Here is a 27446-nt window from a genome sequence, read left to right on the forward strand (position 1 = left end):
ATTTTAAAACAGACAAGTGCTACGTTTTCTAGTAAAAGACAAAGTTTGCAAATCGCAATAATTCGTAGGGAATCAAAAGTAAAAGAAAAACATTGACAATTTGGAAGCTTAACTCATTGTTCTGAAGGAGGTAACTATTTTACTAAAGTAATTACAAAAAAAAAAATTAATTTTTTTTTTTTTTTTTTTTACAATTACTCGGATGATTTTTTTTTTTTTTTAAGTAAAATTACAATATCGTTGCATTTTACATTTTTTTTTTAATTTATTTATTTATGTTATAAAACTTGCATTAAGCTACTAATTTAGTTGTGGGGTGGGTAATCATTTTTTCTTACAATTCTTAGTAAAATAGAGTTACCTCTCTTAGAACAAGACGTTATTTAATTCAAACAGACACGGAATCGGTATTTCTCACACCGAATTTAAAATCTCACAAAACTGTCCTTCGTTTCTCCTACAACAGCCTGCAAAACTAAAAATAAACCTGCAGAATCATGACTGCAAGAAGGAAAAGAACAAACAAGTCAACAATTATAAAAAAAAAAAAAAAAAAAACAACAAAAAAGCAAAACACACAAAACAAAGTTATTTTATAAAAATTTATTTCAAGCAAACTTTCTTTTTAATTCAACAAATTAATCACTAGGTTTCCGATAAACTAAGCAAATTATTTAAAAACAAAAAAAACAAAAAAACAATTATGATCAGTTGAAACAAAACATTTTTTTTTTTATGTCTGTGATAACAATTTGAAGGGAGATAACTTAGCTATGAAATGCTTAAATTCTGAAGATTATTTTTTACATTAAAATCTTATTTCGAATTCAGTGTTCATCTATGGAAACATCACAAGCGTCGATGTTGAACATGAAAAAATATTCTGAAAAATTTGTAATGGATAATTTTTTTTTCTTCCTTTTACAAATTTTAATTTCTTTTTTAAAATTCAAATTATAGCAATGAATGGAAACGTATATAAATCAACAAATAAAATTAAATGTACACATTGATATTTTTTTGTGTGATTATAAATAATTGTAACAAAAGACAAAAATATACTGCAGAGAATTTTACGTCATTTTAGTCTATAGCAAAGCTTTAAATGAAAAAAAATTCTGGTTGAATTTAATAAAATTTAGGAAAACAAATCGACTCTTATTTAGAATTCGACTTCACTACAAAAAAAAAAAATCTTTAAAGAAATTTAAGATATACATACCTGTCACAGAATTAAGATGTCACATTCCAAAAATCATGTAAATTGATCAAGTAGTTTTGTTTTTTTTTAACTAAAAAATTTAATTTATGATATGGAAGCCGGGAGCCTCCATTTTGTTTTAGAATGTGCTAAAATTCAATCAATTCGACTGTCTAGATTTTGTTTAAATTACCAATAATTAAATTAATCACTAAAAATCGTAAAGTTTGGTGTCCTTAGTTAAAAAAGAAAGAACTACTTGATCAATTTACATGGTTTTTGGAATATGGTATATGACAAAGATGTGCTTATAGTTTTTTTTTTTTTTTTTAATTAAGTGTAACTCTATATAAGAACCGACAAATCTATGGCTTAGCATTAAAAAAAAAAACATCTCCCACTTTTCAATTCTTAACAAAAATCTTAACGTAAGCATTTAGATATTAATTTAAGCATCCACATTTTTTTTCTTTTTAACATACATTTTCTTTTTATATAAACGTAGATACATTCACTTGGAAGGTAGTTTTTAATAAAGATCACTTTCTTATGATCAGTTTTCATAAAATTGTACATCATCCATCTGTATATTTGGAGGGTACTTTTACAGTTTAATCAAGACATTAAAAAATCAAAATATTGAAAAGTTATATTGTACATCTATTTTGGACTGAAGATCTCCGAAAAAAATTTCACTTAATTTGATTGAGTATTTTTTTTGTTTACAGCGGAAAAATACGTTTTTATGACAGCATGCTGAATGTAGCTAGGTTTGGATTTTTAGAACACGCCACAGGGAGATGACCGTTTAAAATGCTGACACTCCCCCCATCTTAAATACTAGTTTTTTTCTTCCTAAAACTCGAATCATAACAAATAAATTATTTTTCACTGTATAAAAAAAAAAAAATGAAAAAAAACTACTGTATCACATGATGTGAAATTTTTTTTTCTTGGGGAACTTCATTCCATAATGGATATGTACAATATAACATTTTTTTTTTATTTTTCGCTATTTTCACTTTTTTAATGTCTTGATTAAGTACCATTTGAAGTTATGTAGATTTAAAAATATTGAAATATCAAAATAACCGCACAACATAATTTTTAGTTTACAGTGATTTCTAATAGAAAACAGAAAGAAATAGAAATTTTTCTATGAATGACAACATATCACTCCTAAATTTCTATTTATCTCTTTCTTTTTTAATTATTGGTATCGATTGTTTCATGTTTATCAAAATCAATATGAATTGTAACCTAAGGCTTAAAAATAGATTTTGAGCCCAATTTTTCTTGAAGTATAAATATCCATCCACCTTTGCGTTTATTAGAAAAAAAAAAAAAAAAAAAAAAAAAAAGCTTTTTGTCCAAAATTCCCTCATATTAAAAAAACAAAACCAAGTGTGTATGATGTACATACACTCCTAACAATACAAAAATATCATATTTAAAAAATTATATAAATTGATCAATTAGTTTTATAATTATAAAAAAGTAATTTAAGCAATTAATGGAAAGTCTTATGCATTACAACAAATTTCCTAAGTTTGAATTATGTAGAGTTAACTCCCTTTGCTTTTTAACTGTCTTCAAAATGGTTGGCAAGACAGCTGTTCTTCAGTTACACATAAAATTTGATTTACTTATTAAAAAATAAAACTACTTGATCAATTTATGTGATTTTTGGAATGTATATTCGTTTTGTCATGTGTACATACATCATACAAATTTTTCTTTAAATTTGTTTCAAATATGAGGGAATTTTGGACAAGAACCAAAAATATAACTCTAAATGCCCTATGAGCAACATTTAATCAGATCAATGCATATCTTAAATATTCTTTGATCCTTGAAATGTACAAATTTACCAAGTTTAAAATTATCCATTTCTGCATTGAACAAATCAAACTGAATTACAATTTTGATTTTCCTAAAAATAAAGTTTTAATGAATCATTGAAAATAAAACCAAAGAAACTTCTGTCAACAAAGGCTATTTTTGTTTCTTATTTTCATCATTTTAATAAATAATTTAAACAACTGCCAGTGAATGAAGCTTTGCATTCAACAATCTTTACTACAGACACAATATAAAATATATTTGATAATAACTAAGATTATTTTCATGTTGATTTTATTTATTAAAAGCAATTTATCATAAATTGTAATGTATACTATTTGATTGGAAGTTTTGGTTCTTGTCCACAATTACCCCTGCATTAAAAATCAAATATATATATATATATATATATATATATATATATATATATATATATTTGTGATGGAACAAAAATATATTCCAAAAATCATATAAATTGATTAAGTAATTTTATTTTTGACTAAGAAAATTAAATTTTATAAGTAAGGGAGAAGCAACTGCCTCATGCTGCTATCTTAGAAATACTCAAGAAACAAGGGAGCTAACACAACAATAATTCAAACCTGCGAGATTTTTGTTGTAATGTTTACAAATTCTCAGTAATCGCATAAAAACAATTTTCTGTATAGAAAATAAAACTACTTGAAATTTACATGATTTTTGGAATGATATTTTTGTTTTATCATGGATACATACATCATACAAATTTTTCTTTATTTTTGTTTTTTAATATAGAGGGAATTCTAAGACAGGAGCTAATCTTTTATCTCAACATTCATTAATATGTAAATCAACATATATTAGCAAGATTATTCAAACTATTCTTTCTTGTCATAGATGTTATTCTAGTGTTTCAGTTGGTGTAACTTCAGCCCTTCTTCAGTTACATCTTGTCGAACTTGGAAATCTATACGGAATTCCAAGTTGAACCGTGTATTTATTCCATGGAGGTAGATTATTCTTGTTTCATTAACCATGATTGGGCAGAAGTCTTAAGTATTTTTTTTTTTTTCGATTTTAATTCTTAATATGACCTGTATTAAGGACTGAACCATTAACCTTCAGAAGATTCATATAAAGCTGATTGTCACTTAACACCTTTATCCATTGCATCATGTGACAAGATGCACCAAAAGAAATTACATTGGCTGAAACGCATTGCTATCCAATATAAAAATAGTAGTCCAAACAATTTAAAAAAAAAAATAAATAAAAAAATCTAACTTTTTTTTTTTTTTACAAAAAGAATGGAGTAAAAAAAAAAAAAAATAAAAAAATAAGCGGTGTGTACAATTGGATTCAATCAAAAAATTCATAGTTACATTTCTTTCATAAAATATAAACACGAAAAAGATTTTCTTGAGCTTTATTTTCTTCTCTTACAATCAACCTACAAAGTACCTACCTTTTTTTATTTTTTTTATTTTGTTTTAGACAATGCAAACTATCTTGTGGAAAATTATCTAAAAAGGAAATACTTTCCGATTTGAGATATATAATAAGAGTTAAAGTTCCATGAGAAAATTATATTTCAATAATAATGTTTTTTATATAAAAATAAAAACATTCTGCTTCATACTTTGAGATAATTATTGGATTAACAATATTTTAAATATTGAGGCATTTTTGGCAAGTCTTGTTAAAAAAAGAACGCTTTTTTATTTTTGTAAATAAAATTATAATTTTTTGTAAAGAGCTATCAGTTATTAAATAAATCAGATGTGTTGAAAAGATTTTAGAGTTCCAATAATTAAAAATAAAAAAGATAATATTGAAAAATATATATAAATAAAATTAAAAAAAAATAAACCAAAAAGTGTTTGTATTACTTTTAAAACAATTTTTATTTTCTTGTATAAATGTATATATTTTCCATTCTTCTCCAATCACTTAATTCATAAAATACTCTCCCCACTTCCAGTTTAAATGAAGAAAAAATCTGCAATGATCTTCTGAATTGAAAAAACAAAAAAAAAAAAACTAAAAAAAACCCTGAAATTTCAAATGAAATTATATATATATATATATATATATATATATAAAAAAAAGTTAACGTCAATGGGTTTTTTTGATTGTACCATTAAGGTTTCCATTTGGTAATTGTTTTTTCTTAGACTTCTGTGATTGATTGTTTTGCGCCTTTGGATTCCTTCTGCCTTTAATATATGCTTGAATGTAGAAATTGCTGAACAAAATGACCATGAAGATCATGTAGCAAGTTAGCAAATATTCACCCCAACTTGGAAAGTCGCATTGTATTCGTATGGAATTGGCTGAGTGCACAAATGTGATACAGAATTGAATCTAAAAAGAATTAAAAAAAAAAAAGTAAAATAAAATAAGATAGGTGATTTTCTAGAATAGCCAATAAAAAAAAAATTAAAGAAAAGGTGAAGAAACAAATATTACCAAAGGAAAGCTCTTCTCCTATCCTGGATAAGTTTGTTGTGTTTAAACTTATTTTAAAGTGTTTTTTTTTTTAGTTAAAAATATTGGTAGTGCAAAATGTGTTAAAATGAACAAAATGGCGATCTCATTTGAGCTTTGATAATGGCTAAAAAATTGTAACATAAACAAAATGCTTATAGAAACAAATTCAATAAATATTACGAATCCTGTGAAAATGTAATGCTCTACCAGTATTTTGTTTAATTTTCAAGCTACTATTGAATCTCGACTATAACTCAAATGAGATGAGCATTTTGTTTATTCTTATAACTAGAGGCATTTTACACTACCTATATTTTTAACTAAAAAAAAAAAAAAAAAAAAGCTTTAAAGTTTTTTTTTTTTTTTTTTAAGTTTAAAAAACTTATCCCTGTAGATAGAAAAGTGACTTAGCTTACCTTTGGTAACATTTATTAGTTGTGTATTTATTTTTTAACTCCCCTTTTTTGATTTGTTAGGTATTCTGGAAAAATCAGATAGTTTTATACATTTTTTAATGATTCTCAATTTAATCAGTGTATTCATTTTATAATTTATAAAAGTCAATCTGAAAAGTTTTATTTTTTTAACTTGTAATCTTGTACAACTCACTCTCTCCTTAACACTAGCCCAATTAATCTATTAATTTACCTTTTTAGAAAAAAGTTGTTACATTAAATAAAAGTTTAAAAAACATTTGTTTGAAAAAAAAAAAAAAAAAAAAAAAAATTTAGTCACATCTTTCATGATTGCCAGTACCATAATTTTTCTTAAAACATTTGAATAAATGGAAGTATTAAATAGAGAAGTACCCAACTACTTCAGCAAAAATAACCTTAGTGACATGCAATATGGTTTCCGTTCTGCTAGATCTACAGTGGATGTGCTTACGGTTATTTTTCATAGGATTAGTGAAACTCTTGACGGAGGCTTCCTTTTTGGGGCAATTTCTCTTGACATATCAAAGGCCTACTTCACAAGATCTCCAGCTATGGTATAGCAGGAAATGTCTTTTCAATTATTAAATCATTTCTCTCTGATAGGTTCATAATAGTGGTTGATGAGCAGAAATCAGAAGCTCACAGTATTAATGCTGGAGTTCCTCAGGGGTCCATCCTGGGCGCAACTCAATTCCTGATCTACATTAATGATCTTCCAAATCACATCCTTACATCATTCGTAGATATTTTTGCTGATGACACAACCATCTATGGCAGCACATCAAACGCTGTAAACGACCAAGTTTACTCTGATTCTCACTCCTTCAATCTTGAGCATGTGGTACAAATGGGGGAAAAAAGTGGCTGGTTACTTTTAATGCATCTAAAACCAAGCTTCTACCTTTACATCATCAACGTTCTGATCCCCATCTGACATCAATTGAAATGAATGGCTCTAGTCTTGGGGAGTCTCCATTTTTTGACAAGCTTCTGGGCTTGACCTTTACTCCTGATCTAAAATGGAACACTTACATCAAATCCATTGCCAAGGTCGCTGGAAAAATGGTGGGATCCTATCGATCCAATAGATATCTACCTGCTGATGCTATTACCTATATAAGAGCCAGGTACGTCCAAGGTTGGAGTATTGCTGTCACATCTGGGCAGGAGCTGCTAGGAAGACAGTTATCCTGCCTTGACAGTTCAGAACAGACTTCGTAGCCTAGTGGGAGATGCCCTTTTCTCTTTTTTGCAACCTCTTTCTCACAGAAGAGATGTTGCAAGCCTGTCTGTTTTATCGTTATTTTAATGGCAAGTGTTTGTATGAGCTCCAATCTACGGTCCCCTCTCACCAAACATTCACAAGAAACACTCGTTTGGCTGAAAACACTATCAATAATTTCCCTCACTCTTTATCTGTGCCTAAACCTAAATGTAGATTCCATGAGAAAACTTCTTTCTTAGAACTACACACCTGTGGAACTCTCTTCCGTTTCCCTGCTTTCCAGTTGACTACAATATAGCCGTCTTCAAGTCTAATGTAAACAAGTTCTTGATGAGCCGTTCCCCTTAATCCAATTTACCAAATTTACACTTATAATGATTAATATATTATTCTTTTGACCACTGTGCACTCTTTAACCTTGAGTGGCCTATGGGCCTTGATAAGTGGTGACTCCCTTATTATCTATTATAATTACAAAAAATAGTTGCATCTTTTTCTTATAAAGTGTCCCAAATTATCGTATGAAAAAAAAAAAAAAAAAAAAAATTAAAAGAGACGATTGCTAGCTTAGTCTTATAATACAAAACCAATATGGAAAATATATCTTGATATGTTGCAGCATTGCAGGGGGGGGGGGGACCTCTTGCAAGAGTTGTAATAAACATGAACACCTCTGGCAAGTCGTCAGAATTTTTCTAAATGTTTCCACAAACAGTTTAAGATCCCTTATTTAGTAATGCTAAAAAGTGAAATGCATCAATGAATGATTTAATAAATAATCAAGCAATGGCAACGCTTAGTTAGCAACTATTATATACTAGCATTTCAGCCCGGCATTGCCTGGGTGTTTGGAGGTGTGTGTTAAAAAAAAATAAAAAATAAATAAGGCAGGCTCAATCCCGTACCGTGAAAGAGGAAAAGAACGGGAAAAAACCTGACGTCTTTGCTGTTACAACCACCACCAAACCGGAAGTGACGTAGGTTTAAATTAAGGCTAGACAATCGAAAAGAGGGGATGACTTTCGAAAATATTGGTGAAAAAAGCGACCCCTCCCTGTAGAAAAGTGCCCAGTTGAGGGTGAATAAATTAATGTTTTTAACCAATTTTTCGGTATTTGTCGTCTGAAGGGTTGAGCTTCAAAATGATATTGATCTTGTGAAAATTCGTCGCCTCTGTTGAAAGTTTTAGACAGACATGCAAACATACATACATTTATATATTGGTAGCTCAAATTTTCGACCCAAACCGATTAAAAAGCTTGCCCTATCTCTGAATACACTTTATGTAAAATTTCAAATGTTTAGACCATAAATTGTCTGAGTAATTTGGTAGAGACTGCAGAGGTCAAATTTTTTAAAAACTTTGACCCCTATTATGACCCCTTAACATTCATTGTTTTGGGCTCAAATCAAGTTATATCCATGTCTAAGGAACCTATATCTAAAATTTCAATTGTTTATACCCAAAATTGGTGGAAGAGTTTGGTAGGGTTCTCAAAGGTCAAATCGTTGAACTTTGACCCCCTTAACAGCCAAATTTTTGGCTGAAAAAGGATTAAAGATTTTTCCAAATCTCAGTACCATGTATATCAAATTTCGAGTCTGCAGACTGAAAATTGATAGAGTTATTGCGTATGGAAATGTGCAGACAGACAGACACATTCCCTTTTATAGATATATAGATTTACACTACTAAAACTATGTAAATCTTGCTTGCTTGTTTGTCTCCATGTACAATAGACAGGTTGAAGACACTGGAAAGAGATATACAAAATAATGACATTCATTAAAAAACATTGCTGACTCATAAACCACAAATCAACAATATGAATAGTAATTTATGTTATATTTCAGTGTCAGTCCATTTCACTTTTTATTTATAAGGTGCAGTAAACTAAGTATTATGGTATCCATTCGGTGCACAGTTAGCGATTTACATGGATCAATATTTAATGCAAAAAAATGAGTACAAATTTAACCATACTAAAACATCAATTTGACAAAGCACTTATTCTAAATTAATAGGCTACAATTTTGGGCCATTTTTAATGAGCTAAAATGTCTCGTGTGTACGTGCGTGCATATGTAATGCTAGTAGAACAGGCTAGTTCTAAGAAATGCTTAGACCATTAATAAGTGCAAGATGTAGGACACCAAAACAGTGTCATACTGAAAATGTAGCTTAGAAATATTTAATTTGGGGAGTTACAACCCCCCCCCTTCCCTGGTCGCTATTAACAGGAGGGGGGGGATCTTAGCATGATCAGATTATTTATTTAAGAATCACAAACTTTTAACAGAGAATCAAATGATATGGTTTCATGAAATGACAATAAATTGATTACTTACCAATTGCATTCTAGTAATATACTTTTTCCACCATAATTTCCCCTTGAGCGAAGGTACAGCTGACAAGCCATAATAAGTGTACATAACAACATGGATGAAACAGTTCAGGCAGGCACCAAACCAGGCTGGGAGGGGGAAAAAAATATACAAATTAAAAAAAAAAAAAAAAAAAAAACTAAATTACTCCCTCCCTATATTGATAGATTTGAGGAAAAGAAAAGAAAAAAAAAAGAAAGTAAAATGTATATTTTAGTTTTTTTTTAACAAATTAAATAGAATGAAAAAAAAAAAAAAAATGAAGCCATTTTGAATAAAAACTGATTGTGTGAAGTTTATGTAAAATTCACATTTTTTGCTAGAAAAAAAAACAAAACAAAAAGTAAATATTAAAAGTGAGCTCAGTTCTTAATGCCTTGTGTGTGTGCATATAGTTTAAGAATGGTGTTCATAAATAAAAGACTTATTTCATTGAAAATTCCGACATATTTGATATATATTTTTTTTTATATTATTATTGGCAATGAAATGGTGATATTTCTACAATATTTACTGTTGCTAAAAATGGATTCATATGAATCTAGAATTAAATAGATACTAATAATTTCCACCATCTTACCTATGGAAAGATTATGATGAGCACACAGTGAAGCGCCTGAGAACAGTATGAGTGTGCTCTCACTGAAGACCTTTTGAGGTACGAGAATGCATTCGCGCAGGAGCAATATGAGGACGGCATTAGAGTTGGTGGATTTCTAGGTCGTTTTTAGTCTGTGTCGATATTATTTGAGTTTGCACTGGCGTTGCTATTGGGTGCATGTCGGCGATTGTTCAGAGTCAAGTGTTTTTTTTTCTTTTTAGAAGTGGGTCTTTTCTATTCCTTCTCCGATATAATAAAATAAGATTAGCCTGTTTGTCGATTTGAGCCATTGATAGTTTTCATCCTATGAAATCAATGTCTGATTCTGATTTGTCAGTTTTCGTTTTTGCAAAAGGTTGGTAAATTACAAGTGTAATTTGATTAATTTGCTGACAAAATTATTTTCAAAATAATGGCATCTTAATGAAAAGGGGAAGTAACTGTATTTGTCAAAACAAAATTACTTCCCTTTATTCAGCTGTTTCTTAACTACTAAAAAGAAAAAAATTCTGTATTGTTAGTCTACTTTTTACTTAAAAAAAAACAAAAAAAAAAAAACAAAAAAACTTTAAATTTCACTTACGTAAATTATTAGTGAAAGCAAAACTAATTCTGGGTCACTACTAGTTTCTAAGACACGGTTCTTATTTACATGCCTTTGCACGAGAGCAAAGTTTAACACAAGGTTGATTTTTTTTGGTGGGAGAAAATACAGTTAAAAAAAGGGGTACATTTTTACGATGTGCCCCAGCGTATTATAAACACCTCAACCTCCCTATGTTAAAACGGCTTTCGGAATAAATACCCCCAACCCCGAAAGCCGTTCTTAACATTGGGGGGGATATTCTGAAAGCCATTCTTAACATAGGGTGATTGGGGGTATTTATACTACGCTAGAGCAGGTCGTAAAAAAATACCAAAAAGCAATCTGGCTCAGGACAAAAATAAAAATTGACTAAAATCTAAAATTGGTTATTCGGAATTTTAACCTATTCTTAGGAGGTTAACTATTTTACTAAAGTACATGAAAAAATCGTTTTTTTCTTACAACTATTCAAATGTTTTAAGAAAAATTACAATATCGGCGCATTTTACATTTTTGTTATTAATGTTATAAAACTTTGTTACATTAAATGTAGTTGAAAAAAATTTTTTTTCCAACAATTCGAGTTACCCCCCCTTAAGGACACTTGAATTCTGAATAACCGAATAATTTCTCTACTGACCAAGAACAGTAACGATGGCGTAGTATAAAAAACAATTCAAGAAAACAATAACTTTTACAAAACCAGATAGGTTACTTACATAGCCTTATTCTTTCTACACAAAAAAATTAATCCTTTGCTTGAATGGAATTTATATAACCAGAAAATATACTTTTTTTTTTTTTTTTTTTTTTTTAACAGTTCATGGCACTTGTTTTCTAGAGTTCATATGAGAGAGTAACCATTGCCAGGATATTATTAATGATACCTTGTTTGATGATAAAATGTAGTGTATATCAACATCATATTCTAAATGATATCGGTGTTGTGTAATAGTTACAGGCATAGACTGTGAACTCAGTGTGGCAGGTTCGAGTTCTGTCAGGGATACTTCATCACTTTCACGAATATCTGAAAGGTATGAATCCATACAACCTTCCTTCAGCTATGGATTAGGTGCTAATGCACTTACTGATCCGCGCTATTTTTTAAAATCGTATTTCCAAGTTAAATTAAAGTTTTATATGTTTTATATGTTTTTTTTATTCAATTGTAAGGTCAAAGTACAGACTAGGTACAAAACACCCTCCCCATGTTAAGACATTATTTCGGCACGGATCAATAAGTGCATGAGTACCATGGATTAAATAGAGCAAACTAGACTCCAAAGACTTGGTTGTGCAACTAATATAGAAAGAAAACTCTGAAATAACATCAGTTTTTCTTTGTTTATCTCGGCACTGTTTGCAGTCTTTAAGTAATCAATTCCTATTTCAATCACATAAATTATTTCAAGTTAAAAGTACACACATGCAAGCAGAATTATTTTCTTTTCTTCATTAATGACAAAGATGTTCAGTCTTTGCATAAGTGGCAGCAGTCCTTTCTTCATCAATAACAAAGATTGAATGATTAGAGTAGAAAAAACGTGAATGACCGTGTCCAAAACAAAAACTTTCTTGGATAAAAATATCTGTCTCCTTTTATTACTCCTAATAGCGTCTAAATTTGCATAATCGCCCTCGCTTCGTACTCAAATGGTTCTAAGTTTGTGTGTTACCATTTCTTTACAGTGGGCGCATGCTAACCTTGGTCACTTATGTCTCTGTCTCTCTGCACCATTACCACATGGGAATTTCTCAACCTTTATTCATAAGAGACTACCTTTAGGGGGAAGGGGTTTACTCTAAATTCAAAGACATTGTGCATCTTTTATATATTTCTGGAAATTTTTTGGAGAAAAAAAACACTTAAAGTATCGAGTTAAAAATAATTAAATTATACTTTTGAGTAAAAAAAAATTAAATGATGTTCCATGATTTTTCTGTATGTGTGAAATATTTTAATTAAAAAAAATTTTTTTTTAATTTATTTCAAAATACTTACACTGTCCTCCAGGAATAAACATCATGACCCACCACCAAATATTCAACATGGTCGCATGATGAAATACATGAAGGAATGATACTTGATCATGTTTCTTTCGTAATATCATTAAGACTGTGTCCATTAGTTCAAGGGCTTTGGAAAAAAAATACCACCACAAAACTTTAGCTAACTGAAAAAAAAAAAAAAAAAGAGAAGTTTTGTATAATTAAGATTAAAATGTTAGATTTTCTTTCTTACAAATTATGTACAAGTCAAAGGACATCAAGATTATCAAATGTTAACAAACTTAAGGATTAAGATTTCTTTTATTGAACATCAACCATATAGATCATTTTGTGCCATACAATCTCTCTCTCATATATATATATATATATATATATATATATATATAAATTGGATTTTCAAAATCAGATTCAAATAGTAATTTGTATTATGTGTATTTGATTCAAGCTAGCCTATTTTTATTTTTTAAATTAATTTTCTATTCCCACAAATATTTTATTTCAGTTCAGTTTTCTGAAATTACCTTTTACAGTTACACACGCTGTTAGACCTTTAAACTTGTTCACCTAAGCAGAAACTGGAGTTTAATAAACTCTTAATAAATGTTACATTTTCCTACCGATTTCTACAATTAAACTGTTTTCCCAAAACCTACGTACAATATTCATTCCAACTTCCATTTTACATGCGTCTACATTAGATACTAAAAGCATACATTCTTTTAAAAGATTTTTTCTTTTTGCTTTATTCACAGAACATGTAATGACAACCTTCACATTATGTAATTTATTTTTCTTTTTACATTTTATTACTATTTTTCCTATTTTTTTTAACAGTGACTGGTGTCTTAAAAACACCCCTGATAAATGTAAAGGAGGCTGCATTGATAACTTGCTGATAGAAATCAAGTTCTATAACAAATCATCAACTAAAAAATAAAATTGTCATTCATTCACCAACAATGAAGTCCGCAGAAAGGTCACTCAACAAGTGTCACTATGACAACCTACTGACCATGATGAAAAAGAGGGGACTCCGAGGTATGGGCATGTAATGTGACTTGTAAAGACTATCCTGCAAGGAACAGTCTAGGGGGAAAAGATGAAGCAGATAGAAAAAGAAGTGGGCTGACAATATCCTTGATTGGACAGAGAAAAGTTTTGGTGTTACCCAGACACTCACTCACAACCAACTGAAGCCAGCTGCTCCATTGTTCATTCACCATGCAGTACCCTTACGACTCTGGTGGGTTATGAGACCAGTACGAACAATTATAAAATGGTCATTACATTTTGTTTAGTGGAACAATTATAATAGTAATAATTATAAAATGGTCATTACTTTGTTTAATAGTAGTAATAATTATAAAATGATCATTACTTTGTTTAATAGTAGTAATAATTATAAAATGGTCATTACTTTGTTTAATAGTAGTAATAATTATGAAATGGTCATTACATTTTGTTTAGTAATAGTAATAATTATAATTATAAAATGGTCATTACATTTTGTTTAATACTAGTAATAATTATAAAATGGTCTTTACTTTTTGTTTAATAGTAGTAATAATTATAAAATGGTCATTACATTTTGTTTAGTAGTAGTAATAATTATAAAATGGTCATTACTTTTTGTTTAGTAATAGTAATCATTATAAAATGGTCATTACATTTTGTTTAGTAATAGTAATAATTATAAAATGGGAATTACGTTTTGTTTAGTAGTAATAAAATGGTTATTACTTTTTGTTTAGTAGTAGTAATAATTATAAAATGGCCATTACTTTTTGTTTAATAGTAGTAATAATTATAAAATGGTCATTACATTTTGTTTAATAGTAGTAATAATTATAAAATGGAAATTACATTTTGTTTAGTAGTAATAATTATAAAATGGTCATTACTTTTTGTTTAATAGTAGTAATAATTATAAAATGGTCATTACATTTTGTTTAATAGTAGTAATAATTATAAAATGGTCATTACTTTTTGTTTAATAGTAGTAATAATTATAAAATGGTCATTACATTTTGTTTAATAGTAGTAATAATTATAAAATAGGAATTACATTTTGTTTAATAGTAGTAATAATTATAAAATAGGAATTACTTTGTTTAGTAGTAGTAATAATTATAAAATGGTCATTACATTTTGTTTAATAGTAGTAATAATTATAAAATGGTCATTACATTTTGTTTAATAGTAGTAATAATTATAAAATGGTCATTACTTTTTGTTTAATAGTAATAATTATAAAATGGTCATTACTTTTTGTTTAATAGTAATAATTATAAAATGGTCATTACTTTTTGTTTAATAGTAGTAATAATTATAAAATGGTCATTACATTTTGTTTAATAGTAGTAATAATTATAAAATAGGAATTACTTTTTGTTTAATAGTAATAATTATAAAATAGGAATTACTTTTTGTTTAATAGTAGTAATAATTATAAAATAGGAATTACTTTTTGTTTAATAGTAGTAATAATTATAAAATGGTCATTACTTTGTTTAATAGTAGTAATAATTATAAAATGGTCATTACTTTGTTTAATAGTAGTAATAATTATAAAATAGGAATTACTTTTTGTTTAATAGTAGTAATAATTATAAAATAGGAATTACTTTTTGTTTAATAGTAGTAATAATTATAAAATAGGAATTACTTTTTGTTTAATAGTAATAATTATAAAATAGGAATTACTTTTTGTTTAATAGTAGTAATAATTATAAAATAGGAATTACTTTTTGTTTAATAGTAGTAATAATTATAAAATGGTCATTACTTTGTTTAATAGTAGTAATAATTATAAAATGGTCATTACATTTTGTTTAGTAGTAGAACAATTATGAAATAGTTATTACTTTTTGTTTAGCAGAACTAACAATTATAAAATGGTTATTACTGCTCCTGGTCATTTTTACTTTTAAATGAAAGTACAACGATCTTATTTGTTTCTCATTTCGACAATAAAATCATATCTTTAAAATTAGTTTGTAACTTTTAACAAACAAAAAAAAAATGTTTTTGTTCATAATGAAATATCACAAAACTGTAAACTTACCCTCATTTCTTTAGGATTTTGAATACTCTTTTTTGTATAAGGTGAACAAACAATCGTGTAACCCAAATCTTGTGTACTCAGTATAATCTACAAGAAAAAAAAAATTAACATTAAATGCAACCATGACATTTTTCCACTGGTTTTCAGAATTAGATTTTCTATAAGATGTAGAGTAAGTATTTGAATACAACATCTGAGATTCCTTAAAAAGATGATTTAACAATGTGAACATGTTGTGCTGAGAATCAAGTATGGCATCATGTGAAACTTCAATTGAAGAGTTCAGTTTTTAACTTCATATCATTTTAAGATAAATCAATACTTCGGTCTGAATTTTGGAGATAAGGATTGATTATGTAACACTGTTGCATGCGCCAGGTAATACAAAGTAACCTTTCTTACAGACTATAGGTTTGGTGGGGTGCTTGACGCAAGGTTTAAGATAGACCAAATTGTGGAGAAACGAATGAATATGTTTACATGGCTGATATACTAGAAAAAAAGTAATTTCTCAGACAGTAAGTCGACATCGTCGACAAGGAGTCTAGCTGACATCCATGAATATATTGGCAGTAGACCACATGTTTTATGTTAAGTGACAAGACCACCTTTAGGTGATAAGAATTAACTTCCAAGATGAAAAGGTATAGCTGATAATAAAGCTTCTTTGGAGCAAAGGAGTTTGAGAGAATAGAGAGGAGAGAGAGAGGAGAGAGAGGAGAGAGGAGAGAGGGGAGAGAGGTGAGAGAGAGGAGAGGTGAGAGAGGGGAGAGAGGTGAGAGAGAGGAGAGGTGAGAGAGAGGAGAGGTGAGAGAGAGGAGAGGTGAGAGAGAGGAGAGGTGAGAGAGGGGAGAGGTGAGAGAGGGGAGAGGTGAGAGAGGGGAGAGGTGAGAGAGGGGAGAGGTGAGAGAGGGGAGAGGTGAGAGAGGGGAGAGGGGAGAGAGGGGAGAGAGGGGAGAGGGGAGAGAGGGGAGAGAGGGGAGAGGGGAGAGAGGGGAGAGGGGAGAGAGGGGAGAGGGGAGAGAGAGGAGAGGGGAGAGAGAAGAGAGGGGAGAGAGAGGAGAGGGAAGAGAGAGGAGAGGGAAGAGAGAGGAGAGGGAAGAGAGAGGAGAGGGAAGAGAGAGGAGAGGGAAGAGAGAGGAGAGGGAAGAGAGAGGAGAGGGAAGAGAGAGGAGAGGGAAGAGAGAGGAGAGGGAAGAGAGAGGAGAGGGAAGAGAGAGGAGAGGGAAGAGAGAGGAGAGGGAAGAGAGAGGAGAGGGAAGAGAGAGGAGAGGGAAGAGAGAGGAGAGGGAAGAGAGAGGAGAGGGAAGAGAGAGGAGAGGGAAGAGAGAGGAGAGGGAAGAGAGAGGAGAGGGAAGAGAGAGGAGAGGGAAGAGAGAGGAGAGGGAAGAGAGAGGAGAGGGAAGAGAGAGGAGAGGGAAGAGAGAGGAGAGGGAAGAGAGAGGAGAGGGAAGAGAGAGGAGAGGGAAGAGAGAGGAGAGGGAAGAGAGAGGAGAGGGAAGAGAGAGGAGAGGGAAGAGAGAGGAGAGGGAAGAGAGAGGAGAGGGAAGAGAGAGGAGAGGGAAGAGAGAGGAGAGGGAAGAGAGGAGAGGGAAGAGAGAGGAGAGGGAAGAGAGGAGAGGGAAGAGAGGAGAGGGAAGAGAGGAGAGGGAAGAGAGGAGAGGGAAGAGAGGAGAGGGAAGAGAGGAGAGGGAAGAGAGGAGAGGGAAGAGAGGAGAGGGAAGAGAGGAGAGGGAAGAGAGGAGAGGGAAGAGAGGAGAGGGAAGAGAGGAGAGAAAAGAGAAGAGAGGAAAGAGAAGAGAGGAAAGAGAAGAGAGGAAAGAGAAGAGAGGAAAGAGAAGAGAGGAAAGAGAAGAGGAGACGAGAGAAGAGAAAAAGAGAAAAGAGCGTGACAGAAAGGTTCCCCCTCCTCCCAGAGCGTGACAGAAAGGTTCCCCCTCCCCCCAGAGTTTTGGTAAGTAGTTAGGATCGAATCCAAAGCCCTGAGGCGAAGTTGGAAAAAAAATGTGAGACGTTAACCGCTCGGCCAGCAAGAAAGAGTAAGTGAAAGATGTTTGAATTTATTTAAGCAGAATTGACAGGTGCCCGCTTAATGAGGTCGAATAGAAGTTGCGGAGTTAAGATTTACGACGATGTAAGCAATGGCTAATCAGCAGTTAACATTTTCTGCAGGACAGTTTTTAATGAGTTGAAGACCTAACTTGTGGAGGAAATGCAGCTTCCCCGTTTATTGGGGGGGGGTTGTCTAAATGAAAGCAATCATCTGATATGATGGTGAAAAGCCGACATTGACCAAACGTTTACATCGCTTTCTGGAGACCACCCAGCCAATTCAAATACAGTTTCCCTTATTTTTATATCGAATAGGGAAAGAAACATGCGGCGATCTAAAAATCTGGAAAAAATAGCGTTTAAAAGTCAGGCAAATTAAATACACGTGCGACCCCCGTTGTTAAGTTGTACATATTATCATATAAAAAGTTTTAAGAACGAGTGAGCCAACCGAGCGCTCCCCTGAAAAAAAGCCTTTTGCGGACATACAGAAAAAGTGCCCATGCATACATACACACACAAATTTTCGCTTTCATATTTATAGATGACACATCACACAAAGTCAGTGGTATTATTTGTGTATGAGAAGGTTTAGCTGTATGACTGGCAAATCTGGATAAGATGCAGTGTCAAGTAAGAAAATAAATGTACTTCACCATCAGAGATGCAGCAGCAATGAATGAGGTAAGCAACTCAATTAAACAAGATCTCAATCAAAATCTTTTGACTAATCAGTGGTGCAGAAATATCTGCTGCTAAATGTTACAATATTTCGCACGTAATACAAAAACTAAACACACCAGTGCTTTATCTCAATTTCCCAGTTTCTTTCAGACTTCACACACATGAGAACATCACTAAAACCAGCCTGATCGGCTTTTGCCAAAGTGTTACCTTGGATATAGCACTATAGCAGCAGCCAACGAATGTTGTTACAAAGTATTTAGCCTCGAGTGGACAAAATCAAGGACACATTTTAGCCAATCAGAAACCCAGAAATATTTGCCTTTACATGTTACACTTTGCATGTAACATAAAAAACTAAACTGACCTGCATTCTCACTTATGTAAAGAAATGTGAATATAATAATCAAACTAGTGTCTTGTACAACATAATCACATGACACACCGGTTCTCATTGGATCACTGAAGTTAAATGACATTGAGCCTGGTCAGTACCAGATGGGTGACCATACAGGAAAACAGGCAATGTATGTAGGAGGATGTCAACACCTTGTAAGAGCTGCAAAAACCTAATGTCATCTCCCCTGATGGGGGCTATACATGCGACTGGTGACCGCTTTTGAGTTTCATATTCCTATGAAAATTTCTCCTTTGGAGGAAGCTGGTTCAACTCGCATAGGGCGAGTGTTATTTCAGTATGTTGCAGTAGTAAACTAATGCCTTGTGCATAACTAGTTTTTGTGAAATTCTTGTAAAAATTTGATCTGAGTTTTATTGAATAAATTATATTTTAAGCACACCCACATTATGTACATCATATTTATTAGAAAAACGAGCAATCAGCACTACTGCTGCAGAATCATCCCACAGGTGTCTCACATGTGGGAGATATTTCAGACCTCAAATAGGATGGAAGAGTCATTTCTGGACTCACAGAATAATTACATGATCATCTTTGCAAGCAATGAACGAACATCATACAAATCGAACTGTTTTGGATAGTTCCAAAAATGTTTATCCTAATGTTAGTAGTCACATAGAAAAATGCTATACATAGGTGGACATCTAAATGAGTTCCAGAGAAAAATCAATCAAAGAGTTAAACTAAAAATTTTCTGATAAATTATAGCATTACACTGCAGGACATCAAGCCAAGTTTATTTTGTTATTTTACCTAATAACAATTTTAATCTTCCTGAAATACAAATTTTTTTTTTTTTTTTTTTTTAATTTGCTTTTTGAATTGAAAGAAATCAATCTTTATTTTTTTTTTATTATTTTAATTCTTAAAAAAACAAAAACAAAAAAAAAACAAAAAAACTATCAATTTAGCACAGAATTTTAATAAAAAAGTAAATAAAAAAAATTTCCATTCAACTTTTAGCAGGTTGATTTAGTTTACATTTATCATACAAATGTCTTAGGTAAGATACAGAGAGTAACATATGCCCTGTTTTAATAGAATATAAAAAAAAGGTAACGATTACATTGATTGGAACACGAAAACAACCAAGACGAAAATTGTAGTCCCAATAATCCAAATTAAAGAAAGTGATAATTATAACTTTTTTTTAAATTTAACATCCAATTCTGAGCAACATAAAATTACCCCTTATATCAAATCCGTTGCCAAGGCTGCTGAAAAAAAAATGGTGGGATCGTTCTACCACTCAAGTAGATATCTCACTGCTGATGCAATTCTCTACCTGTACAAGAGCCAAGTATGTCCAATGATGAAGTACTGTTGCCACATCTAGGCAAGATAAGCTACTAGAAGCGGCTTATCTTGCTTTGACAGAGTTCAAAATAGATTTCATAGCCTAGTGAGGGGGGGGGGCTTTTCTCTTTCGTGCAATTTCTTTCCCATAGAAAAGATGTTGCAGACCTGTTTTTGCATTACCATTATTTTCATGGTAAGTGCTCGTCTGAGCTCCAAGCTATGGTCAGCTTTGATATTTACTCTCAGCTGTTAAACACTCCACTCCTTGTCTCTTCTAATTGTCCCACCTAAAACAGCTATCCTTATCATATGCAAATTAATGCCACATAAAAAAAATCTTATTTCTTTTCCTTTCTGCAATTCACACACCTGATATGTCAAACAGATGCATCGTCACTTATGTGAATAGTGTATTCTATTAGAATTATGTCATAAATTTTGTATTCTACAAAGTTATATATTTCATATTCGTTTCTGACTGAATGAAAAATATGTTACATAAAATAGCCACTGATGCTGATAGCAGCAGCCGCATAATACATATGCAAATGACCGAGCCAGTGTGCAATGTGACGTCATAGAAAGAAAAAAAAACAGACAAAAAGTCACTCGATTGGAGAAGCGACAGAAGCCCGTGTTCTAGATGTGGCCAGAAAATAAATGTGGATGACATGTGTGTGACAAGAGCATCTTAAGCCATGGCAGACGAGATAAACACTTAGAAATGAACTGTTTAACACATGACGCCGTGCGTTGTTGGAAATACCAGGAATAAATGCCTTAAGTAAAAAAAAGTTAAATTTCTTTTTTTCCTTTACTATTGCATCGGACTATGTATGCATGTAAAGTTACAATTAAACAAAGCTCATATCAGTAAAATGTATGAGTTGTCAGTATTACCATTTCTTTTTTTTTTGCATATGTTAGATAAGATTATTTAAGCGGCTTGTAAAATCATTTCTGTGGAGTTTATTTTTAAGCTCATTCTTTATAGAAAAAAAAAAAAAAAAAAAACTGAACATGCAGGGTCCCCCTTCCCTTCCACGAGTGAAAAATTTACTTTTACCATGAGTAATTTTGTGCAAAATTAAAAAAAAACAAATCCAAGGCATGGTTATTGAGAAAACTGACCAAACAGGAGTGAATTACTAGGTCCAATCCTTCCATGGGAGGGGTGGTGAAAGTATAAATATATTTCTTTTATCAACTTTTATGCATAGGTTAGCAAGGTAGACTAGACATCCAAATCTTGGTAAAGCAACATTTTAAAATCAAATTGTTTTAACATTTTCATTTTTGAACTAATATTGTAACCATTTTAATTTTAATCAAAAGATTCAATAAAGGAATCAACTTTGATCATTTCCTTCTAATGACTTGTTAATAAGTGCGTAGCCATTCGTTAAGAAAGCATTATTTTCTATTTTTAAGCCAACAACATCAAAAAGGTACTCACCTCAATCAACATATATAAAGATAAAACCACCATGGCCAGATTGTATGTAACCATGAAGATCCGCAAATCATAAGGTTTTCGGTTTTGCATATATTTTGGTCCATAGAAGACAAAAAGAATGTATAAGGCAGTAAGGACCCATACTTTTAGCGGGTTGTTCTCTATAAAAAACCAATCTTTTGTTCGTGGATCTATAAAAAAATAAAATAAAATAAAAATGAATAAAAAAGAAAATAAAAATCATAAATTATTTAATTAGAATTCATTGAGATGCGCATTATTTATTAATTTTTATTTATTGTGGACAGTTATCCCCTTTTTTTTATTATTAGTCGTTTGACAACGTTTCGGCCAACTATTCCTCTGGCCTTCGTCAGGTGGTAACCACGACGGATAAGAACTCTGAATCTCCTGACTGCAATTACTGTCTTCCGCAGTTGTTGTCATCTCACGTTTTTTGCAGTCAGGAGATTCAAAGTTCTTATCCGTCGCGGTTTACCACCTGACGAAAGCCAGAGGAACAGTTGGCCGAAACATCATGAAACAACTAATAATAAAAAAAAAGATGAGGATAACTGTCCACAATAAAAAATAAAAATTGTAAACCAATTTTTTTTTTTTCATTTTATAATGCTATTTGTCTCGTATTTAACTTTTTTAATTTCCTTTTCTTTGCCCTGATAATTTATTGGCAAGAAAAATTTCAACAACTAAATCTATCAGACAATTAGATTTTGTTTTCTAGTAGAGTAATATGCTTTCAGAAAACACAAGTTAAAAATAGCAAATCTAATGAAAATCACTTTAAGAATATACTGCATAAATTCAGAAATAATGGTAAAAAAAATTACCAAAAATTATACACAAAAAATTTTTGGGGTCTATCTAATGATATATTTAAAATTTGACCTATAAATTTATATTGTACTAGCAGGTCGACCGGCGTTGCTCGGTTGTAAAATATGGATAAATATATTTTTATTCATGTAGAAACTGAGACATGCGCATGTGGGTATTATATTTTTTCTAAACAGTTCACTTGTAAGTAAAAACAAAAAAACAATACTTGAGCTGAGTTAGAAAGATAAACCTTAAGACAGAGTCAAGTATGGTAACCATTAGGCCAGCTCGCCATGATCTTTAAAAATGTTTTTCAAACCCACTTATTCTTAACATAAGGAAGCTGTCATGTGAACAATTCGCACATGCGCAGTCATGAAACAGTTGCTAAGATGATTGCAAGTACCAATTTTTCAATTTTTACCTCTTAGCAGTCCGTTTTTTTCTGGACGAACCGATTAAAGTTTTCCACACGTCTGAATACCCTATATATCAAATTTCAAGTCTGTAGATCAAAAATTCGTTGAGTATATAGGTTGAGAGTTGTCCTCACACACCGCCATTCTCATTTTTATAGATATACAGATATTGTGAGATTTTTTTTTTTAAGTCATGTGATTAGATAAAACAAGACACAATAAATAGACAAACATTTTTGTAATTTGATAATTTTCAAATTAGGCGTGTAAGAAAGAAAAACAAATGAAAACAAAACATTAAATGAAACAAAACCACAATTGTTCTTTTCTACATAATTGTGTTAGACTCATTTGCTATAGCGAAAGACCGACATTTTACAATTATTTTTTTTTTCATTATTATATGAACTGAAATAATAAATCAGATCTCAAATCTAGATAGTTGATTTAACTAGAACTTGGATGACAACCACAAACAAAATAAAAATTAGTTAAATAAATAAAGAGAAAGAAAAGACTAGGATTTTCATGGACTTCCCTACTGGAAAGCTTTTGGGTTATATGCCCAACCTTGAATGATAGAATTGTTTAAATAAGACCAAAATCACAGAAGAGCTTATGTCTGTTACAATACAACATCGCTTGAAAGTTCAAAAAAAAAAAAAAAAAAAAAAAAAAAAGTTTCCTATTTCCTTTATCTTTATGACTCAACTAAAAAAAGGTATCATCATAATAATATTCGATTTAACATTTGTTTTTACATGCCTGTATGTGTTGAACAGCTTTTAGAAATTGACTTCTAAACCAACCGATCTTTAACCAGATCTTTATCTCACTTGCTCTCAAATCCATCACTTCATCCCGTGTCTCCTTGGTCTTCGTCTGCCAACCGAACATACGATTTCACCTATTCTACTAACCCGATAACTCTAATCTGTTCTTTTAATGTGATCAAACCAACAAAGTCTCCTGTCCTGAACACATTTTCCTACACCGTCAAGATCTAATCTTCCTAAGGTCATTAGATCCAAGTAAGCCTTTAAAACTCTCATTGCAACTCGATTGCATTGTTCTTATTTCTCTCTCTCTCTCTCATATATATATATATATATATATATATATCGTCAATGGCCATATTTTACTTCCATACATCACATACAAATAGACTCTTTCCTTAGTAGACAGCGGTGCTTCCAATGAGGTTGACTTGCTGGTTAGTAATGAGGTTTTTAAAAGAAGTTTAACTTTAAACTATATAGATAAATTGAAATTCTTTAAGGCAAAAAAAAAAATGGAAACATTAGTTCAAGTTTTTCTGAGCTTTTGAGATAAGGACTGATTATCGGTATTATTTGGATTCTTCAGACTATATTTTATATATTGTGTGTGTATAATATATATTGGTGGTCAAGGTCTGGTGTGTGCGTGTCTTAAAAGCACACAGATGTCTTAGCGTTATGCTGTGCTTCTCTAAGACAAATCAACCCCACGTGCACGTCATGACCACTGCCACGCAGACAAGGCTCTGATGAACGGCAAGTGTCCTACACTGTATAACTGGACCTCCACTGCCTTGTGGGCCAAAGTTCTTTTAACCAAAGGCTAAGGGTGAGGTAACCCTGACAGAAACCTCCAGAGGAGCTTAGGCCCTGTCAGTTGCGGCATACATGACCCACCGGCGTGTGGAGTATGCTCTAGTGCCCAGCAACCTAAGTCCCAGTCATGGATCAAATGGCATAGTGGGTGGAGAGGGTTCCTGTAAGCCATGGCGAAGGCAACCTCTCTAGGAGAAGGAAAACCCAGATATAAAAACTGCGGCAATTGCTGCTTCCAATGATGGTGACTTGCTCTTCTTTTTGGTTCAATGTGGCAGTTGTTCAGAGAGTGGGATTGTCTCAGTGCAAAGTTTTTCCTTACTATAAAAAGCTCAAGCACAGGCATTACTTGATATGCAATGGAATACACACTTTGCAATCAGTGTGTATCTCGATAACAAAGCGGCAAACGGACATTCAATGAGAACTGATGCAGATATGGGCGTGAATGGCAATAAAGGCTCTGGAACTTCCAGGGTCTGGCCTGGTAGGTGTTCAGGGCCAGGCTCTGGAACTTCCAGGGTCTGGCCTGGTAGGTGTTCAGGGCATCACAGCTTGAACCCAGTCATCAATGGATGCACTAGACTACAGAAGGTTCATAGAGGTGACCGTCTGACACATGCTGCTAGTTGCGCTCATGTTTGTGTCATTTGAGCCAGAGATATATTAAGTAATGGCAATACTCGATAACGAGTTACTGCCATCATATATATATATATATATATATATAGCAATATTTTTTTATATAAAGAGGGTATGATAAAAAAAAAAAAAATGTAAGATTATACTTATAGACACTGGCGATAGGAAATGACCAATTAAATGAAACCGTGTTCTGCTAGAAACCAATTATTGTCCACACAAGAAAGATCTTTGCTCTTTGCCTGCCAAATTTAAAAATCTGAGACTTATACTGAACAGCTACTCAGTGAAAACTCTTCATTTCCAGGACTTGTACAAAATAGCTACCCTAGGCAATAAATGCATAAATGAAGAATGTACTATATCTCGATGTTAATACAATGGATCACAAACGATCTAGTTCAGGAATCAGCAATGCATTCGATCCCACAGGCCGAAACCTGTTATTACTGATCATGGGCCAGACGAAGGTTATTAATAAAAAAAAAATAAGGAAAATTAAATATGCAGATCCAGGTCAACCTAAATGCTTAAAATCATAATTAAAATAAACAGTGAGTAATCAGAAAAAAAAAAGAAAAAAAAAAAAAAAAGAAAATCTAAAATTAAAAACATTAAACAAAACTTTGATTTTCTTCATGGAATATCAAAATATTTAAGAGAAAAAAAATCGATTGAAGTGAAATGAATGAAATTATGATGTGTATGTTTGAAACTATTATCGAAAATTGTACCATAAACGAACCACTTACATACAGACAACTACAAATAGTTGCAAGCATATACACTTACGTGCATACATATGTGGTAATATCCACAGGCATGAAACAAAGCAGAGTGAGACAACATTGTCACTTTGAAGCTGTCCCTATCTAATGTCTGTTGCCAGTCGGTCAGTCAAATTGGCTCTCAATTTTTTTTGTTTTTGTAATATTTTATGCAGAAATGGAGGTGATTGGGTTTTGATCGTGCTTATGTGGTCATAGTATTCAAATTCGGTTTGATAGATCAAAGGAAGACTTTCGTAGGACTTTTGTTGAATTCGAAAGCATCGTCTCTCATGTTAAGAGTCATTGGTAATCAGGTTCATGCGAGCTGCATCAGACTCACGGGCCGTAGATTGTCGCCCCTTAATCTAGTTTGATATTAAAACTTTACAACAGAAAGTTAAAAAGACTGGCAACAAAAACTTTAATAAAATTGCAGATACAATTCCTTAAATGAGAGTTGTGGACAGAACATTAAAATATAAAGGGATAATATTTGATCAGCAAAAGAGTGATGGCACTGCCAATCATAATTAAATGCCATTAAACTTTGCTCAAAGTAAATACAAAATATGAATCGTGCAAAGAACAACATGATTAAGGATATATGAATAAATAATAAAATGTATAACAAAAAAAGATAAAATGGAAAGAGTAAAAAGAATGAACAAAAATCTAAATCTTATAAAATATTAGTAGGGATACCCGGCATTACTCGGGATGCTATAAAATAAAACAGAATATTTAAAAATGTACTTAATATCTTTCATTTAATAATTCTTTTTCTGCCTTGTTATTGTTGCTCAGTGAATTTGACCCAGATAAAAAGGTCCTGTTAGATTTTTATTTTTTCAAATTTAAAATAATCTTTTTTCTTGCATTCAAAATTTTTAACCACTTATTGTTAAACCACTTCCCAGCTTTATACACGAATTAGGTCCCTGCTAATCTTTATCATATGGATTTTAACACATTCTTTTAATGAATTCTAACGCGTTTTTTTTTCATGAATTCTAACGCGTTTTTTTTTCATGAATTCTAACGCGTTTTTTTTTCATGAATTCTAACGAGTTTTTTTTTTAATGAATTCTAACGCGTTTTTTTTTTAATGAATTCTAACGCGTTTTTTTTTTTAATGAATTCTAACGCGTTTTTTTTTAATGAATTCTAACGCGTTTTTTTTAATGAATTCTAACGCGTTTTTTTTTTAATGAATTCTAACGCGTTTTTTTTTAATGAATTCTAACGCGTTTTTTTAATGAATTCTAACGCGTTTTTTAAATGAATTCTAACGCGTTTTTTTTCATGAATTCTAACGCGTTTTTTTTATGAATTCTAACGCGTTTTTTTTAATGAATTCTAACGCGTTTTTTTTAATGAATTCTAACGCGTTTTTTTTAATGAATTCTAACGGTTTTTTTTTAATGAATTCTAACGGGTTTTTTTTA

At 31.4% G+C, this 27446-nt stretch overlaps 1 protein-coding gene across 6 annotated transcripts in view; it reads right to left on the bottom strand.

Annotated features, from left to right (window-relative positions):
• Nucleotides 1–588: 588 nt before the first annotated feature.
• The window catches only part of LOC145280022 (very long chain fatty acid elongase 2-like), a 153309-nt gene continuing 126451 nt past the window's right edge, over nt 589–27446 (bottom strand). For all 6 annotated transcript variants that reach the window (XM_080131676.1, XM_080131680.1, XM_080131677.1 and 3 more), the window contains exons 3-7: nt 21736–21926; nt 15824–15910; nt 12752–12923; nt 9524–9648; nt 589–5386 (exon numbers count right to left, since the gene is read on the bottom strand). In XM_080131676.1, coding sequence (XP_079987802.1) covers nt 5138–5386; nt 9524–9648; nt 12752–12923; nt 15824–15910; nt 21736–21926 — 824 coding nt within the window. In that variant the 3' untranslated portion in view covers nt 589–5137. The remainder of the gene's footprint in view (nt 5387–9523; nt 9649–12751; nt 12924–15823; nt 15911–21735; nt 21927–27446) is intronic.

Source organism: Euprymna scolopes, chromosome 7 (genome assembly GCF_053919585.1).
Source record: "Euprymna scolopes isolate OS-2025 chromosome 7, ASM5391958v1, whole genome shotgun sequence".
Classification (NCBI taxonomy): Eukaryota; Metazoa; Mollusca; class Cephalopoda; order Sepiida; family Sepiolidae; genus Euprymna; species Euprymna scolopes.